The sequence below is a fragment of the Trematomus bernacchii genome, unplaced genomic scaffold, assembly GCF_902827165.1.
Source record: "Trematomus bernacchii unplaced genomic scaffold, fTreBer1.1, whole genome shotgun sequence".
Classification (NCBI taxonomy): Eukaryota; Metazoa; Chordata; class Actinopteri; order Perciformes; family Nototheniidae; genus Trematomus; species Trematomus bernacchii.
The window spans coordinates 7,747,669-7,768,130 of record NW_022987616.1 but is presented as its reverse complement, the minus strand read 5'-3'; the positions used below and the strand labels follow the sequence as shown (position 1 = coordinate 7,768,130).

General features: G+C 44.1%; 1 protein-coding gene across 1 annotated transcript in view; it reads right to left on the bottom strand.

The window, feature by feature from the left end:
- Positions 1–17: 17 nt before the first annotated feature.
- Positions 18–20,462, bottom strand: part of ncoa2 (nuclear receptor coactivator 2) — an 87,393-nt gene continuing 66,948 nt past the window's right edge. The window contains 12 exon segments of the mRNA XM_034132426.1: positions 18–2,702; positions 5,996–6,194; positions 6,626–6,672; positions 6,674–6,804; positions 8,495–8,684; positions 10,293–10,370; positions 11,490–11,777; positions 12,151–12,331; positions 14,594–14,732; positions 15,325–15,537; positions 15,716–15,925; positions 16,089–16,269. Of these exon segments, the coding sequence (XP_033988317.1) occupies positions 2,691–2,702; positions 5,996–6,194; positions 6,626–6,672; positions 6,674–6,804; positions 8,495–8,684; positions 10,293–10,370; positions 11,490–11,777; positions 12,151–12,331; positions 14,594–14,732; positions 15,325–15,537; positions 15,716–15,925; positions 16,089–16,269 (1,869 nt within the window). The 3' untranslated portion in view covers positions 18–2,690.

The following is a 20,462-nucleotide window of genomic DNA, read 5'->3' as shown; positions in this document are numbered from 1 at the left end:
CAATTATCGTTCAATCAATCAATCAATATTTTTTATTTGCAGTATCACTATGCAGTATACACTTTACATTTATAAACAAATACACAGAAGGAAGCAGCAAGCACAGGAATAAACACGTTATAACTGAATATTAGTGTTATTTAGTCGCTTTGAGCCGTTTTTAATAAAGCGTTACATATTCTGTGCACTCATGATGGAAATACAATCAATGCATGGGGGGGGGGGGGGGGGGGCGTTATTATATTTAAATTTCAGTCACAGAAATAAGAGTCACTCTGTTAAATACTGCAATAACAGAATTCTTTATTTACAAGGCAAATAGCATCAGCGAAGCCATATTAGTTCACAACTTGCATAACTGTGGTTTCTCTTGTATATCTAACTTTGCATAAAACGCTCACACACACACACACACACACACACACACACACACACACACTCGCGCACACACACACACACTCACACACACACTAGGGGTACAAAGGTGGATGCGGGTATACAGTGTGATTCCTGTGAACAATGCAGAAAAGAAACCAGGGCGAAACACAAAGCTTTCTTCAGAAAGTCCATATATTACATATTGCTTCAATATCCCTATGTATCATCAAAAACAGTGAAAGAGGAGGGGGGGAATAACACGACAGAGAGCGATGAACTGAGCGATGATGCACCCGTTCAATATTGTACACAAGTCATTATACAAATTTATACAGACAGCGGCGTAATGTACAAGAACGGACAAATCTAAGGCATTATGCTAAGGGTGGTTAGCATTTCAAGGTTGCATCTTAGCTCTAAGAAATTGGCAGACAATACAAAAGGGCATTTAAAGTTCTTTAAAACCAAAAGCTGACGAGAAAAAAATAGTTTTAGTCGGTCCAACGCCTGGATATTTGTTAGGGGCATTGATTTGCTCCCGTCCTCATTATAAATGCTAAAAAAATGCATTGCTACCACATGGCTTTAAATCGTTTTATTTTTCAAAATCATGACAATCTTTGGAAATTTTGCAAAGGGTTGTGATCGCTTTAAATGGCTCAAAAAGGCTTTTTCTGCACGACTGTATGATACAATCAAGACAGCATTTATCAAAATGTGTGAGACGTCTGCAAAAAGAACATGGATTCGCAGATTCAGCTGCAGCGTCGTCTCATTTACACCAATGGGAAAGCTCTTCTAAACGCTGCGGTCACATCCGTTAATGACTTTAATACATTCAGAATGACTTCATGCTTCTCTACATTAGGACCCTGTTAGTGACATCAACTTGGTTTTCCACGGGCCTCAAAGCTAGGGAAATAAAAGCTGGTAGAATTCAGAAATCCAATTGAAAAAAGGTGACGATCATTTGGCTTGCTCCAAGTTTGTCCTGGGTTGTATATATATATATATATATATATATAAAATGTATTTTTGAGGTTAGAGAGGATGACTCGGATCACACTGAACTCCCCAGAAAGAGCAGCGAGTCGTTTAATAACTGCCTGAGGTCATAAATATGGCTAAGTGTGTGTCAGAGCAGGGTGAAGCGTGACCTCTGACCTCTGCTGCATAATCTAACATCGCTGCGTGTGGATGGAGACTCTCCTGGTACAAACTGCAATAAAAAAATGTAATACTGCATCCAAACGTGGAGCAAAAAACGTGTCCTTTTTAAGTCAGGAAACTGTACAAAAATTACAAAAAGAAAGGTTATTGCTTGTTTACATCACACCGGAACAGTTTGCACCGAGCAGCTCGTAGGACCAGACGACATAGAAAGCACACTTTTTTTTGTGTATGGCTGTGTTGAGTTTTTTTTTGTGGTGTTTCTATGCTAAAGGCAGAGAAGCAAGCGATAATCTGTACACTGTATACACAGCACACCCCCGTACACACCCCCCCCCCCCCGTCTGCATCGTACCATCACACGAGAAAGTCGTGATCAGACGGGGAAACAAACCCTACGCGGTGAAATAAATAGGAAAGAAAACGTCTTACTTATTGGTATGTACAATCTCTGTGATTCATTTTTAAAACCATATCTTCTTCTGAAACTACAGGACCAAAGAATAATCCAGATTCAGGTTAATAGAAGAGTGTTACTGTTAAAATTATAAAAAAACAAAAGTGCCTCTTTCACACTTTTTAGAAATCTCCGTCTCTCTCGTTGCTACTTGGATAAAGAATCATCTACAATAATTAAAATCTATACAGAAAAATAAAACTTAATTTAATACACTATATAAACCTCTTGACTAAATTAGTCTAATCATACACTCAAACCATTTTCCGCAGTGTGTTTTCAAAGATCTTCATTCTACATCTTCACGACAACTAAAATAATCAGAATAAAATAACAACAAAAAAAGGCAAAACCCGGCGGGAGTCTCTGTTTCCGGCCGGACGAAAATCAGTGTACGTCATTTTGAGATGAGATTGTAAATGGCCGCTGTCCACTGAGAGGAATACATTCATCAGAAGAAGATCCCAAACACCCCCAGGGTCAGTGCCCCCCCCCCCCCCAACAGGAAGTCACACTATGGTGAATGCTTGCTCTCCTCCACCATCACTTTCCGGGGTCTCCCCCCCCCAAAAAGCAGGGGTAGAAAGGGGGGAGGCGGGGGTCGTTGGTTACATGTTTGTACAATTTCTTTAAAGGGCCGACGCTCCTCTCTCCAGCTGAAGTTCAGGTGACGACTCCATGAGGGTCAACAGTATTTCTGCAGAGAAACGACACACACGTTAGCATGCTAATAAATAAAAAACAGTCATGAAATCAACATGGAAGTTAGGCTTTATCTTAGTAATCAAAAACAGAGGTAAATAATATTAGAGAGGTGCAGGAATGAGTCCTAAAGTCATGTGACCGTGCTGTAGTTCCTTTATAGCCCAACATTAGCCACCTTTAGCTTAGCGGTGGTGACGTGAAGTCATGTGACCGTGCTGTAGTTCCTTTATAGCCCAACATTAGCCACCTTTAGCTTAGCGGTGGTGACGTGAAGTCATGTGACCGTGCTGTAGTTCCTTTATAGCCCAACATTAGCCACCTTTAGCTTAGCGGTGGTGGTGTGAAGTCATGTGACCGTGCTGTAGTTCCTTTATAGCCCAACATTAGCCACCTTTAGCTTAGCGGTGGTGACGTGAAGTCATGTGACCGTGCTGTAGTTCCTTTATAGCCCAACATTAGCCACCTTTGGATCTTTATTTGATAAACCGCGGGTAAATCTAGTGATCTCTAGTCATTTCCATTTCAAAAACTCTTCTGTGATTTCTCGAATTTCCACGGTAGGCGAAGAATCAGAAATGGAAATGTCCACACAGCAGCGTTAAAAAAAAATCTTGGAACGCTTCTGCCCATTCACTTTGAATGGGGTGACGTCACTTTGCCTCACTTTTCGCCGAACTGCATTGTGGGAAGCAGAGCGGAGATTTTCAGGATTTTCAGGATTCAAAGTTGAGCAATGTTCAACTTTTGAAGCTGAGGTGGAAGCGTCAGCCAATCAAATCCCGTTTATGCAAATCTGACCGTTCAAGCGCTAGCCAATCAAACCGCGTGTAAGCTGGGAGAGACATACCGCAGGTCATTTCCTCATATTCCAAAACATGGAGGAGAAATTAGCGGTAGGGAATCACCCGGTGCTTTATGACCAGTCCCTATTTACCTACCGGGATATAAACCTGAGGAGCCAGGCATGGAGGGAGGTGGCAGAGACAGTGGTAGGTTTTCGCCTGTTTGGGGAGTTTATATCCAGTTTACTTCGGGCTTTTTTGCTTCGTATGTCGGGGGCGGGAGATTCATGTGATTGGTTGTTGGTCGCGTTGCTCGCAAAAAATCCCCAAGCTTCAGATACGCCCACCTCCAAGATTTTTTTAACGCTGCTGTGTGGACGGTCCGTTACATGTATGCAGCACCTTTCCACCGTACTTGATAAAGGGCTTTACAATATGTCACATTAATACACCAATGATATCCTGGACTTCCTTCTGAGCCACAAACTATATAAATAAAATGGTTTAAAATAGTTTTTCAGTTCTTAAAAATGACCAATATTCACTTCAATTCATGAGACACTTCTCAGCTTTTTGATTCTGTGTTCACCACCAGAAAAACGATGAATATAAGGTAAAATTGGGCGAGTAAGTGATATGAGAATGATCATTTTAAGGGTTAATTTCCCCTTTAATATACACAAAGCAACACCACACTTGAACTGGCAGAACTTGAACTTGTGTAAAAGCCCATAAACAATCAGAAAGCCTCCTGGAACGAGCGAGTAAATCACCAAAAGACCTCGCTAATGGGCGAACGGTAAATAATTGAAATAATCTAAGTGCCAATATATTCCTATAATCGTGGAAGGAGGATAAATCCAGTGACAGATATACTGGCGTGTTACAAGAGTCTGAAGTGCAGACGATCAAACTGCAGCAGGTTAAATATTCATGCCGCTTTATTGGGCTTAAAAGCATCACGAGCAACAGCATCGCACAACAACAGGAGAGGTTCAAACATTAAATAATCACCTCAGAGGGAGAAGGGAATATATCTGATATGTTTAATTAGAAGTCTGACTTGTTATCTGTTGTTTCTCGTCCATAGGAGTGCAGGTTTGAGACACATGGTGCAGGTTTGAGACACATGGTGCAGGTTTGAGACACATGGTGCAGGTTTGAGACACATGGTGCAGGTTTGAGACACATGGTGCAGGTTTGAGACACATGGTGCAGTTCTGAGTCCAGACAGAAGAGTGTTTGCACATCATTCGGTAACGTCTGGGCTAAATGGCTCTAAAGTGCACGCTGATAATTACATCATTCTAAGTTCATCAGAAGTTACGTAAACTAACGAGTAAATTATTCACGAGTGCGGCGATTCAATAAGCCCAAACACTTAAAGAGTCTTACAATAACACAAACACGGAAATAAGGAGGAGCTTTTAGTGTTTCTGGGTCCCCTGGTCACCGTTTAAGGGTCTATTTTGTTTGTCTTAAACTCCTCAAAGTGACCCTAAAGTCCTCTAATGAGAAACACTACATGTGAATAGGGGACATATTTTAACTAACAGATATCACCATGAAACTTCCCCACTACAATACTGATCTTAAGACAGTTACTTTTTACATTACAAGTGTTCTGACACGTTATGTTTAGATATGCTAATGAGGCGTTATGTAGGAACACCTGTTTAAGTCTCACCCTAACAATGCTTGAAAATGTGGATTTTAAAGTAACATTTTGGGTATTTCTTGCTCTAAAACCCTCTTAATTTCCCCCTCATTAATAGTCTTAATAGGTCGCTGTTTAAGGGTCTATTTTGTTCAGATGTGAGGTTTAAACTCCTCAAAGTGACCCTAAAGTCCTCTAATGAGAAACACTGCATGTGAATAGGGGAAATATTTTAACTAACAGATATCAACATTAAACTTCCCCACTACAATACTGATCTTAAGACAGTGACTTTTAACATTACAAGTGTCCTGACACGTTATGTTTAGATATGCTAATGAGGCATTATGTAGTGACTTTTGGTGAATTTATGAACTAAAGACAGCTCAAACTCTCAGAATTGACTAGTGCATTAAAAACATGTTCTTGTCTTTAGTGTCCTGGACTAGTAAAGTACAATAAATAACGAATATATATCACTATTAAACTTCCCAAGAGTCAAATGACAGGTTTTCTTAAATGTCATGTTTAAAAATGCAAAGAAAGCATTATGTACGCTAACCTTGGGTCGATTTAAGAGAAATATACGGACAGAAATTAACCAATTTATGATATGTTGCATGATAATTGTTTGATTTCTTTCCAATAGTCTGAATAAAGACATGTTATGGAAGCTAAATAGCCTAATATCTCAAATTAACCATTGCAGGAACACCTGTTTAAGTCTCACCAAAATACTTTTTCATAATGCTTGAAAATGTGATTTTTTTAAGTGAAATTTCGGGTATTTCTGGCTCTAAAATCCTCTTAAGTTCCCCCTCTTTAAGAGTGTTAATATGTGTTTACCTGCTCAGGCCCCATGGAGGGCAGCCCCGGCGAAGGACCCGAGGCCATGGAGGTGACGCTCATCTGGCCGGACATCTGCCCCATGCTGCCGGCGGCCATGTTGTTCACGGGGTTGAGGTTCATGGCGTTTCCTCCGTTGTACATGTTGCTGCTGCTCTGCTGGGAGAACTGGGGCGAGGCCTGCTGCTGTGGGAACATACTGGGGGGGGAGAGGGGGGAGAGAGGAGAGAGGAGGGGGTAGAGGGGGGAGAAAGAGAGGGGGGAGAGAGAGAGGGGAGAGAAAGGGTTTAATAACGGAGGGGAAACGATGCTTTAGGAGCACAGAGGAAATAGTTTGGAGGGTTTCTTATACAGGAGGTATTTAACTCTGGCTGCTGACATAAGGCTGCATCAAAAGATGAATGAATGATTAATCTGCTAAAACCTATGTTGATTAATAGTTTGAAGTGTGCAAAGTCAGAAAATAGTGAAAAATCTCCATCCCAGTTCATCAGATTCATTTAAATGTCCTAAAATAGTCAATTTGACACGATATAAAACACAGAAAAGCAGGAAATCTCCACGTTTGGAAACTGCATTTTCTGACATTTCTGCATGGAAAATGAACTAAAACGACAGTATTCTGTTCACCTGTTGCCTCCCATGTTGCCCTGCGGCCAGCCGTTCATGTCGGGGGGGGGCCTGGAAGCCAGCGTTGCCCTGGCCCTGTTGCATCATGGGGGATTGTGTGTGGGCCATGCGGGGGGACAGCAGAGGGCTCTGAGGGGCCCCGGGGCTCACAAACCCCCCGTCTGCCTGCTGGCTCATACCTGAGAGGAGGGAGGGGGGTTGTTTAGATATTTAGACTTCACTGAAGGGAGTCAATGTGACACTATGATGAGTGAGATACATGCATGAAAGCAGGCAAGGAAGCAGGAGGTAAGGGAGTAAGGAAAGGGAGTCCAGGAGAGAAAGGAAGCAGGAGTCAAGGGAGTAAGGAAAGGGAGTTTAGAGGAGGGAAGCAGGAGTCAAGGGAGTAAGGAAAAGGGAGTTTAGAGGAGGGAAGCAGGAGTGAAGGGAGTAAGGAAAGGGAGTTCAGGAGGGAAAGGAAGCAGGAGGTAAGGGAGTACGGAAAGGGAGTTTAGAGGAGGGAAGCAGGAGTCAAGGGAGTAAGGAAAGGGAGTTCAGGAGGGAAAGGAAGCAGGAGTCAAGGGAGTAAGGAAAGGGAGTTTAGGAGGGAAAGGAAGCAGGAGGTAAGGGAGTAAGGAAAGGGAGTTCAGGAGGGAAAGGAAGCAGGAGTCAAGGGAGTAAGGAAAGGGAGTTTAGAGGAGGGAAGCAGGAGTCAAGGGAGTAAGGAAAGGGAGTTTAGGAGGGAAAGGAAGCAGGAGGTAAGGGAGTAAGGAAAGGGAGTTTAGGAGGGAAAGGAAGCAGGAGTCAAGGGAGTAAGGAAAGGGAGTTCAGGAGGGATTCATATGAAAACAGTCAGATTATTGAGAGAGGGATGATCGAACATGTCTGTGTGTGAGTCAGTTCCATCCTCGTTAAGATTCATTATTGAGCTGCTGGCGCCCTCTGCTGGAGAAACAGCGTGCTCACAGGACTCCATTTTGGAGTTTAAAGACATTCAGAAACACTTGAATTGATAATCTGGCTACACATAATCTATATGTGAGTCTGTGACCTTTAAACATGTTATTAGTTCAAAAGTGAAATACGCTGATATGCAAGTACTGAATGCACTTTCACATATAATCTGTTAAAACCATTACAAATAGGTTATTTGTAATCAGAACTTCTTCTTAAACCGACTTAGTTTTCAATGAAGAAGAAGATTCACTACATTGCTTTCTAAATTAATTAACTTTTTAATCAATGTTTTAAAAATCTTAAATGTTGCTATTTGAACTTCTGGCTGCATGTTTGTATGAAACACGTTAACACTGATGCACTTCTGTTATTCTATTCCTACTATTGATGTTATTAATATATGTTCACTTCCTGCAGGAGTAGCTTTCATTAGTGCGTCTGGAGTCCTGTGCTCCACCTCTATTGAGACTTTATTCAGGCATTTGTGATTTCATTCTCACATTTCTTTAGTTTCTGTGTTCTCACACGACCCTTAAGTCTCAGGCCCTGTCATGTGGAGCGCCGGCGCATTAACCTGATAATCATGACGTTATAAAACGGATACTTCCTGACGTTATAAAACCGATACTTCCTGATATCTACCCAAACACAAACACACACACACACTAGCAGGGTGGAGAATGGAGAAAGTGGCAGGCTAGGATTTGGGAGGGGGGTCTTCAGTACCTGAGTTGGGAAACTGAAAGGCACTGTGCTGCATTTGGGGGCTGAGTACGGCCCCATACTGTCCCATCATCATCTGGGAGGAGGAGGATGTGGAGGTGGAGGAAGAGGAATTGGAGGTAGAGGAAGAGGAGGAGCCATGCATGTGCAGCTGAGGGTTGGGGGGGAGGTTTGGGGAGAGAGGGGGGGAGGCCAGGCCTGTACTGGTACCGTAGCTGGGAGGGTAGGGGAACTGCGGGGGGGCCGCATGTGGCCCTCGAGGGTTGTTGTTGTTCATGCTGGGGGGCAGAGAGAGGCCCCTCATGGCCAGGCTCCTCTGCTGCTGCTGCTGCCGCTGGCGCAGGTGGTTACTTAGCAACTCCCGCTGACGCTGGGCCAACATCTGGGCGTTGATGGTGCCCTGAAGGAGAGATCAATCAATCAATCAATCAATCAATCAATGGAGGAGGGAATACAACGTCATGAGGCGAAATAATGGAATGGAAATGTGTAAAGCTGAACCTCATGACTAATCGAATATGCATCATATATGAATACAGGTTTACAAGAGGTGCAGTGAAGGCCCTGACACACCAGGCCGTCACCAGAGAACTCGCCGACGCCGACTGTTGCGTCGCCGTGTTCTCCTGCGTCTTGGCCATGTGTCGCACTGGAACACACCGCAAAGACTTCAGCCGAGCACGTACGAACTGTTTCGTGCGGTACTGGAGCTATCAGCCATTGGAGTGTTGCTTGTGGAAGACATTCTCAAGCAACCGTTTCGCTTCTCATGCACTGATTCGCTAGCTGAACAGCCAATCAGAGTCATTTCTTTGTCCGACTGCCTGTGGCCGACGCACGGCCGATTCAACATGTTCAACGTGTTGAATCGGCCGTGCGTCGGCCATGAAAGGCCAAATAAGGCGTGTCACGGCCGACGGTGCGGGACACACCAAATTGAGTTTGGGCGACAGGGCACGCTTCGTCGTCCGACTAACGAAAACGGGCGATTTCGGCCTGGTGTGTCAGGGCCTTAGACTGTATATATAAAGGTCAGGGCCTTTAGAGGGCATTGCACTCTAAAGGCCCTGACACACCATGTTCAAATCACAACTGCTTTTTATCTGTCATTAATGTTGTGTTTTATATACTTTAAAGTGGACCTATCATGCTATATTATAATAATATAGTGTAGGACCATACCTATATAAGGCATATTTATACTTTTTTTTTTTCAAAATACCAAACAGATCATGCATTTTAGCCATGCCTCATTTTGCTCAATTTGACATTTTTTATCCCTGTTTTAGCAAGGGCAGATTCAGTGAGAACAGCACCACCTACAGGCCTGGCATATGTACTACAGCGTCTCCAGCGCTTTCGAACGGCAATGGCCGTGGCTGTCTCCTCCTGATTGGTGGAGTTGGCCCAATAGCCGTAGCTCCACCGTCCTGACGTCAGGACAGTGTTCAAATCTGGATCAGTTTTTATCAGATCCGTTGCAGCCCCTTTTTTAGAGATTTGGGTATGGAGGAAAATAGAGAGGGTTGTGTTTTCTGACACTTGGTGAGTTCCCTGGAACACCGGGGACACATATTCATGTAGAAAAGACGTACAAAAGTGCATTTTGCATGATAGGTCCCCTTTAAGTGTGTTGTTTGAATGATGTTTTTATGATTTGTTTGACTGTAAAGTGTCTTTGAGTTTCTAGAAAAGCGCTCTATAAATAAAATGCATTATTATTATTAATAAATAATATGCCCTGCAGGAGGAAGAGGAGGAGCATGGGTCAGAGTGTGCAACAGGTGCAGTAAGAGGGGGTTGCATTATGAAGTTTAGTCGAGCTGCACTACAAGAAACTATTAGAAAATACATATTTAGATCCCATGAAAGCTTCATTAAGACGTCCGTGCCTCTCTGTGACGAAGCACTTTCCGGCTGATTCAGCGTCTCACTTTTCTCTATCTTAGGAAGAAGACGTTTCTCCACATGAAGGACCCCTCCGTTTATCAGACAGGTGAGCAGTTACCTGGTTGGGATTGCTGGCTCTGAGAGGAAGGTTCACATTAGATACGCCGCTCATCTGAGCCATCATCGGCTGACGGTTCTGCAGGAGAGGAGGAGAGAGAGGGAGAGGTCAGGGAGGTCAGGGAGAGGTCAGGGAGAGGTCAGGGAGAGGTCATACTGCTTAGATATGAAACTATCAACGCAAGAGGAATCCTACATGACGGTAGTCCTTAAACAAAAACTCTGACTAAATACATTTGTCTGCAAGTGTTTTTCTATGACTTGAACGAGACGATACGGATAGGGCACCTGCGTCAGGGAACAATAACTGTGACGTTATTAACGTGCAGTATTGTTGATGAGAAAATACTTATATGTAGTTTAAAAACTAAAATAAGAGGAGATTAAATATTATAAATTGTTCAAAGAAAGTTGTATGAGAACTACAGGAGTAACGCGTTACTGAAGTTAACTATGACAACAACCGGAAATATTGAATATAATCTGATGACTAAAACGGTTTTCATTCACTTAAAATAAATGAAATGGTTTAATTTGAGCAAGACAAAGATAAAATGCCTCGACCTTTAATCGACTCAAACTTGAACAACAACAAAACAACCAAAAATTGAGACGAAACGTAAGAAATCTGACAACTAGCATTACTAAGGCTGCACCATTTGTAAAAAGACCTAATAACTAAATGCATGATCACTTCCTGCAGGGGGGGGAAAACAATAACTGTGAGGATATTAACACACAGTATTGTTGATGAGAAAAGTTACGCGTTACTGAAGTTAACTTTGACAACAACCGGAAATATTGAATATAATCTGATGACTAAACGGTTTTCATTCACTTAAAATAAAATGGTTTAATTTGAGCAAGACAAAGCTAAAATGCCTAGACTTTTAATTGACTAAAACTTTAAAAATAAAACAACTATTTTATTCCATTCTATTTCTATGTAAATACTGCAATATTCTACTATATTTCTTAATGTTATTATAGTTTTCTTAAAATAGTTCTCTATCTGTGTTGTGAATTTTAGTTTTAGTTTTATGTATGCACCACGACACCAAGTTAAATCCCTCGTCCGTGTCCACCCACCTGGTGATAAACATGATTCTGATCAAACTGAGACTAAATGAAAGAAAGCCGACAAAACAAACATGACTGCACGATTTGGAAAACAATAACTAAATGCACGACCTCGTACCTGCTGGGACTGCAGCCGGTGTTGCAGCTGCAGCCTCAGAGCGTTTGGCTGGTTTGGAACGCCCCCCCCAGGCCTGAGTCCCGGTCTGGCCTGCATCCTCATCATGGGGTACCCGGGGCGAGGGCCCATGGGACCCCCCAGGGGGTGGAAGCCCTGGTCCTGCAGGGGGTACCCCCCCCTCTGAGAGAGGTGAGAGGGAGGGGCTGCAAACTGCTGGGAGTACATGGGGGGCTTCTGGTCCATCAGCATGGAGTCCTGCTGGAACTGATCCTGCTCCAGGGACTGGTTCTGGAGAACATGAGGTACACAAATATATTACAGACGCCCCGAGAGTCATGGGTTACATATATAGAGTTATAATAATAATAATAAATTAAAATATACATGTAATAATAATAAGTTATTCTTTATTCATCCCGGCGAAAGCTGAGTTTTGTGACATATTTATACAAAAATATGTAGATAATGTACAAATGTGTACACTTTATACATATTTAAAATCTGTATATAGCAATATATATAGTGGTGTATTAGTATTATTAAAGATATTACACCACATTATTGCTTTATAATCTAAATAATTTGAGTTTTTCACTTAAATTTAGTCCTCGAGGGCTTCCGTAGTTTCTGAAACCACTCCCCCAGATGAATGAAATCTCACTTGTTCTACCAGAGACGGGATCCCCAGCGCTCGGTCGATCTCCTCCAGCCCATCGAAGTCTTTGAGGGCGGTGTAGAGCTGAGACATGAGGACCCCCTCGTCCACAGGGACCCCCTCCCCAGAGCTGTGGCCCCCACCCCCCAACAGCAGGTCCTCCTGGGGGGCCGCGTGCACCGGCCTGCTAACAGAGGGGGAAGAGGACGTTATTTAAACCATTAAAATACTCTTAAACTGTGTCTGGGATAAAAGCTTTAAAATCAAAAATGCTCCACCTGTTGTTGGTCAATCCTGTCAGAGACTTCATGTGTGTGTGTGTGTGTGTGTGTGTGTGTGTGTGTGTGTGTGTGTGTGTGTGTGTGTGTGTGTGTGTGAGTGTATGTGAGTCTGTGTGTCTGTGCGTATGTGTGCGTGTGCGTACGCGTGCGTGCGTGCGTGTGTGTCTGTGTGTGTGTGTGTATGTGAGTGTGTGTGTGTGTGTCTGTGAGTGTGTGTGTCTGTGTGTGTGTGTATGTGAGTGTGTGTGTGTGTGTGTGTGTGAGTGTGTGTGTGTGTGTGTGTGGTGTGTGTGTGTCTGTGTGAGTGTGTGCGTGCGTGTGAGTGTGAGTGTGTGTGTGTGTATGTGTGTGTGAAAGCTTTGCTCTGCAGATTACAGACGTGTCTCCACATGTGCACAAAATCACCAAATGTCTGCAGACGATTGGATGTAAACGTTTTCGCCGATATTTAATCGATAAAGAATCTGCTCAAAGATGGTTGGTCCAGCCTGTCAGGTTATTATGGTCTGCTGAGTCAGAGACTTTCTGACTCAGCAGACCATAATAACCTGAGAGGCTGTCCACCAACATCTGGGACCCAAAGCATGTTCTGATCAGAGAGTATGAACTGCTACCATCTAATGGAGACTCACTAAAGTCAGCCTGAAGCATCCTCTGTGCTCCAGTCAGCCTGAAGCATCCTCTGTGCTCCAGTCAGAATGAAGCATCCTCTGTGCTCCAGTCAGCCTGAAGCATCCTCTGTGCTCCAGTCAGAATGAAGCATCCTCTGTGCTCCAGTCAGAATGAAGCATCCTCTGTGCTCCAGTCAGCCTGAAGCATCCTCTGTGCTCCAGTCTGTCCTCTCAGTAAACACAGAGCTCCAGATCAGATGCACGCTGAAGGCTCTTTGAGCAGCTCTCACTGATCCTGCTGTTACGTTACATTTGATTGGATTTATTTCGAATGTGTAAAACAATAATTCAAAAAAATAATAATGAAAATGAAACATGAGATTTATTATACTGTACAAACTTAAGCCGTATAAAATTGATAAACAAAAATATTATTGACTTACAAATTATACATAAACAAATGATCTACCTAATTATACATCCGAAAAGAGGAGGGAAGAAGTTACACTTATTTAATCCCACCCCTTCTCCCAAAAACTACATTATAAACATATGAATGAATGTTTGTTGTTTGTTTCTCATGTGTTGATGTTACACATGGAGCTGCTGTGATGCAAGAGCATTTCAGACTTCATCTGACCATTAAAGTATTATCGTACGGTATGCAAAATGCACTTTCCGATGTCTTGTCTACATCAATGTGTCCTCGGTGTGTCCCCGGTGTCCCCCCCCGGTGTCCCCCCGGTGTGTCCTCGGTGTGTCCCCGGTGTCCCCCCCGGTGTGTCCCCGGTGTGTCCCCGGTGTGTCCCCGGTGTGTCCCCCCCCGGTGTGTCCCCCCCCGGTGTGTCCCCCCCCGGTGTGTCCCCCCCCGGTGTGTCCCCCCCCGGTGTGTCCCCCCCCCCCCGGTGTGTCCCCCCCCGGTGTGTCCCCCCCCGGTGTGTCCCCCCCCGGTGTGTCCCCGGTGTGTCCCCCCCGGTGTGTCCCCGGTGTGTCCCCCCCGGTGTGTCCCCGGTGTGTCCCCCCCGGTGTGTCCCCGGTGTGTCCCCCCCGGTGTGTCCCCGGTGTGTCCCCGGTGTGTCCTCGGTGTGTCCCCGGTGTGTCCCCCCCGGTGTGTCCCCGGTGTGTCCCCCCCGGTGTGTCCCCGGTGTGTCCCCCCCGGTGTGTCCCCGGTGTGTCCCCCCCGGTGTGTCCCTGGTGTGTCCCTGGTGTCCCCCCCCCGGTGTGTCCCCGGTGTGTCCCCGGTGTGTCCCTGGTGTCCCCCCCCCGGTGTGTCCCCGGTGTGTCCCCGGTGTGTCCCCGGTGTGTCCCCGGTGTGTCCCCGGTGTGTCAGGAGACTCTCAAAGTGTCAGGATATAAAACCCTCTCTCTTTTCCTCCGTGCCCACATCTCTAAAAACGGGGGAACAACTGAGCTGATACAGATTTGCGTCCGATATGACGTAATATCTAAAATGTGGGCTGGCTTTGCGAGATAGATACTGACCTTTAGTCCTGAGCTTAGTAACATTTTCTGGCATTATTAATAACTTTTAATGGTAGTTTTCTCCCAGTTTCTCACCTGGCCTGGTTAACGAAGGCGGTCTGGTCGATGGGCATCATGCTGTCGGGCCAGGGGGCCGTGGTGTTGGGGGGGGCCTGCTGCTGCTGCTGCTGGGAGAAGTGATGAGAGACCATCCCAATGTCCATATCAGACTGGGCTGTAAGAGCAGAAAGAGAGTTCATTAACCATCATGAAGGGAACACTCTGGCTTTAAGAGGATGTTAAATATCCTCTTGAAACCACAGAGGCCAACACAAAGCGCCAGGGAGGTAAATGAAATAAATGAATAAAAAAGCACTATTTTCTGAGTACTCAAAGACACTTTATAATAATATGAAATGAAAACATGAAAAACTGAACAAGTTGATACACTGAATTTAATTTAGATTATAAAGAAATACCATGCTTAGCCACTAGGAGGCATCATTCAACACTTAGCAGCATTGATATAATATCATATGGGTGAGTTAGGGTCTTCCTATCTATATTTGTGTATAACTGAGCGAGTAAAGGGTTTAAATACCCTGATTGAATACGTCAGCATGCTACATCCTTTAACTGTCTTTCAAAATTAAAAATAAATCAGAAAAAAGGTTAAAACCCATTGTTTCGGGTGCATATTGTCCTAGTGTTATATGGACTTTGGCTAAAAACACAGTAAAGGTGAGTCTAGAAAGTTATTTCTCAAGAGACCTGAGACGTTAGGGTTAGTAATCTCTCTACATCACATGTGTTCCCATGTCTCTCACCATTGGGCATCATGGGGCCCTGGAGCATCTGCCGTGGCCCCGGCTGGCTGTTGGGCCTCAGAGGGGCTCCGTTGGGCCCCATCCTGGCCTGAAGGGCCCCCTGCTGAGCGGGACCTGATGCTCCGAGAGGGGGGGCCGAGGCTGAGGACCCCCCCCAACCCTCCTGCTGCTGATGATGCATGCTGGGACGTGGACCCCCGGGGGCCATCAGTCCTGCAGGGAGAGAGAGGGATGTGTAATTATTTAACAAAATAGTAACATTTTGACATAATATATGAATATAATTTGTGCTTTATACCAAGTTTGTCATGTTTCGAGGATAAGTGACAACTATTCAGTATTATTACAAGGTATAAGAACTATAAATCAGAGCATCATGGTTTGCACTCACCTGCATTGACCATCCCAGCCTGATTACCCATCATGCTGTGCTGCTGCTGCTGCTGCTGCTGTTGTTGTTGTTGTTGCATGAGAGTGTATGGGCTGGTGGCTCTGATTGGATACTGAAGTGATCCCTGCTGGGGGGACACGTTCATATCCAGAGACACACTCCTCACAGGCAGACCCCGACCCGGTTGAACTGGACGCACCCCGGTGAAATCTGCACGCAAAGAAATGGGTTAAAATGTGTGTTACCCAGAGTACAAATAATATCATTTTCAAAATCTGTTTTTATAATTTTTGTGCGATTTTGGAAATGAAATGGGTTAAAATGTGAATTTCTTTTGACAAAATGTGTGTTTTTTCTGGATTTGTAGACTCACTGGGGTTCATGCCGATGCTCCGGTGCTGCTGGAGGGCGGCGCCGCCGTCGGACATCTGCAGGATGTCGTTGATGATGTTCTGCTTGTCCATCGGACTGGTCTGAGAGACGGGCCGCTGGTCTGTGAAGAGAGGAGGCCCGGCGCTCTGAAGGTCGTTCAGGATGTCGTCCAACTCTGAAGACTGGGGAGGAAACAGAGAGAGAGAGTGAGGAAACAAGAGAGAGAGAGTGAGGAAACGAGAGAGAGAGAGTGAGGAAACGAGAGAGAGAGAGTGAGGAAACGAGAGAGAGAGAGCGAGAGAGCGAGAGAGAGAGAGAGAGAGAGCGAGAGAGAGAGAGAGAGAGAGAGAGAGAGAGAGAGAGAGCTCCATCTGGATCAGTAACTCCAGGATGAAATGGACCACTTTGATCAAATCTAGACCACTCTTCACTTCATCTCAGTGTGTCCTCGTCACAGTGAGGGTACACACTCTGAAGCCACCTAGGATGGACCCACCTAGGATGGACCCACCTAGGATGGACCCACCTAGGATGGACCCTTTGTGATTTTAAGCTATATAAATGTGATGATGAGGCGCGTTTAGAGAGGAACATGGAGCCCCTTCACACACGTCTGGACCATCAGACCCATTCCTCTTTAGTTTCAAACAACCATCAGAAACAAGACGAGGCTCTCACGCTGAAGATACTGAAGAATCACGACTATAAAAGATCAATCTCTTGGAAAATGTGTTTTATTTTACGACACTGGCCTGGGACCTCTTTATTCCTCTTGTTCTCCATCACACACACGACGTGGACAAGATAACAAAGACGCCTATTAACAACTATTTTGATAATTGTGTAATCGATGAAAGATACTTGAGCGGCAATAGCTAGTTGATCACCAAGGAAACAATAAATGATTTGATACCCAATTAATCATTTAAGTCATTTTACATGTCAGGAAACGATCTGGAGATTAGATGCATTTCTCTATTTTACATCATATTTAAGTGAATTTATTTGGGTTTTGGACAAAAGATGACATTTAAAGACATCCGTTTAAACTTTGAGTAACTGGGATGGACACTTTTTAATTTGTATGACTATTTATAGACTAAAAAATGTTATGAGAGGTGCAACTCTTAGTTCCTTCGTGGTTGCTGGTATTAATTACAAGTTGTATTTCATAACTTAATTTGTAACTATAATTGATATATTTCAGATATTTGCACTGCCAGAAAAAGCATCAAGACATCACTTTGGAATTTGACGAAATAGGATGAGCATTTTTCTCTATTTCATGCCATTTGATAAACCAAAGGATAACTAATCAATCAGTTAAATAATCGTAGTTCAGGTCGAGTCTGAGTCTTGATAAAAGGAGAACAGATGCAGGTAGTGGTGACGTCCACAGAGGAGATCGTGTTGCTTCACACACCGAAGGGACTTTAAGGGTAAATAAGTTGCACCGTCTGCATGCGACCACTAGAGAGTAGCACACACACACTGATCTCACACACACACTGATTTCTCACACACTCCGCCTGCTCGTGACTTACTGTACAGCAGCAGCACAGCAGCCTCTCTGCTCACACATTATTACACGTCTCTGCTACTTTAGATAACAAGTCCAAAAAGGCTCCTGATGAGAGGGGTTTAATCTGAAGGTGGGCTGCATACAGTGAGCTGGACTGTAAGAAGGGGGAGGTGCAGAAACCGGGTGAGAGGGGGGAGGAAAGAGAGAAAAGCCCTAATGAGGTCAGGAATGATGTAATGCTCTCTCCTCCTCCTTCTCTCCTCCCACTTCCTATTCTCTGGATGCTCTTACCCCTAATGGCTCGCATTTCTTTCAATGCACGCTCTCAGTTTATGTGGATTATAGATATTTACAGTGAGTGTGAGGCACTCCATACTAATATACGAGCAGCATAGGGTCCCTTTAGGTGCGTTTCCTAATTAAAAGAAACAATTATTCGTGATTATGCTTCAGATTTCAATCAAAGAATATTGTTTTTGTGGATTATAGATAATGACAGTGGAGTTTTATTAAAAAAATAATGTCAAAAGTTTAAGATATGAAGAGAAACTCCCCTGCTGTAACTAATGAACATTTGATCTGCTTGCATTTGAGTTTTGTTGATTTCCTCTTGGTGGATATTTATCAGAGGGAGGTTCATTCTAACGTTTATGTCTGGTTGATATGTTCTGCATGAAGCTTTTAGATGATGGGTTAATGCTCCTTCCTCCTTCCTCCTCCTCCTAATGGGTCACATGTCTATCGATGCACGCTCCCGTCTGCTGTTCAGAGCATGCATGTTCCTCTCCTCTGCATCTCAGGAGCGTTTTTCTAGGGAGGACACTGCAGAAGTGCATGCTCCATCTGCAGATGATTACAGGAGTTCAGCTGAGGACATACTGTACATTACACAGTCTTTAAATACAGGATGAGGCTCCTCTCTGCAGCGAGGGAACACACTCACGCTGAACTGCAATGTTATTAAAGCCCTCTTTGTTTCTGTGTGGGAGGTTTCGCTTTCTCAAAGAGGGCCTGTTGTGCTTTTTGGGGTCTTCCCGTTCCTTCTATAGGTGTGCAAAGGCTCACATCCTTGTTGTGCATTGAAGCATGGAAGTGTGTCACAGTAACTAAATACTGATACACGCATGACAATGAGCAGCATAGGGTCCCTTTAATTGCGTTTCTTAAAGGTAGGGTAGGTAATTTTGGAGAAACCGGCTGGAGATCGCTAGAATTAGAAAATACACAACCGGAGAAAATCTGCCACTTCCTTACAGAGCCCCTCCTCCAACACACACGAACGCGCACATGACCAATGAGGGCACGAGATAAGTTTGTGCACAGATGGAAGGCTGACAGGGCAGGTAGGCCATCCAGTTACTTTTAGCTGGGCCGGCTCAGATGATTGGTCGTGCTTTTTACAGTATTACGGCTTCCACAGATGACATTTATGTAAGGATTTTTTGTCAAAGCACTGTAGTCAAATCCTGCTTTTTTAAAATAAGACTATTGGCCAAAACCAAGTCGTATTTATCTTTTAATGACTTCGAAAGGGTTATTAACGCCTTTGTTACCTCAAGACTGGACTATTGCAACGCTCTGTATGTGGGTATGGACCAGGCCTCAATTAAACGCCTGCAGCTAGTCCAAAACGCTGCTGCACGTTTGCTGACTGGCCACAAAAAGCGTGACCACATCACCCCTATTCTGGCCTCACTGCACTGGCTTCCAGTTCGGTTCAGAATTGATTTTAAAATCCTTTTATTTGTTTTTAAAGCACTAAATGGGCTGGCTCCGGCCTATATAGCTGAACTGCTCCAGCGCTACACCCCAGCCAGAGCTTTAAGGTCTGCTGACCAGCTGCTGCTGGTAGTGCCCAAGACCAGGCTTAAAACCAGAGGGCACCGAGCCTTCGCAGCAGCTGGCCCTAGGCTCTGGAACACTCTGCCCCTCCATGTGAGGTCGGCCCAGACCCTAGGGGTTTTTCAATCAACACTAAAAACACACTTCTTCTCTCTGGCCTTCTAGTTAGAGCGGAGCACGACTCCTGACTTTTCCCTGTGTTTTTATTTTAATTTTGTTTTTTTATATATATCTGTTGTAATTTATTGTCGTTTATTGTGATTGTAGTAATGTGTTTTTATTACATGTACAGCACTTTGGCTCGACCAAAAATCGCTTTTAAATGTGCTTTATAAATAAAACCTTGATTTGATTTGATTTTGATTTGATAATTAATGTACATTTTATCTGCTGGGATTTCGGGTTTTCTGTGTTTGTTTATCTGTTAACATGTCAGGATGTTTGTCATGTTAAAAAACTGAGAATAAAAACAAAATATTCATTAATTAAACCTAAAATGTGACACAAAGAGGACTAGCGTTCGACTTTCTCACAGTCGGGTCTTCTCGACTTAAATCTGGTATATTTAATTAACTAAATGTCGTTGTAGAGTGAAACAGGAAGTGAGAGTGAGGGCGGGAAAAGCAGAACTGCAGCCGGAAAAACAAAGGCGTCTCGGTGCAGAAACGTCAACAGAAACAAGTGGGAGAAAATCTAGCCTGAAAAACAGCTGATGGAGCAACCTTCAGAGGATGCAATACTGAGGTTCTGCAATATGTGAAGGTGGGATTACACGATGGGAGAGAAGCTGCAAACACGAGTACTTGGAAAGTAGAAATGATCTATTTGTTGCATAGTCGCTGAATCATTAGGGTCACGCTGAGTTTTTAAACGATTTCATCTAGAAAATAACTTTTTAGATCCTTCTTTGTTGCTTGGATTTAGTGCAGCACCTCTTTTCACCCTCTGTCTGAAACCAGAGCTGCTCTGATTGGTCAACCAGCTTAGAGATGTCCCGCCCCTTAGCCTATC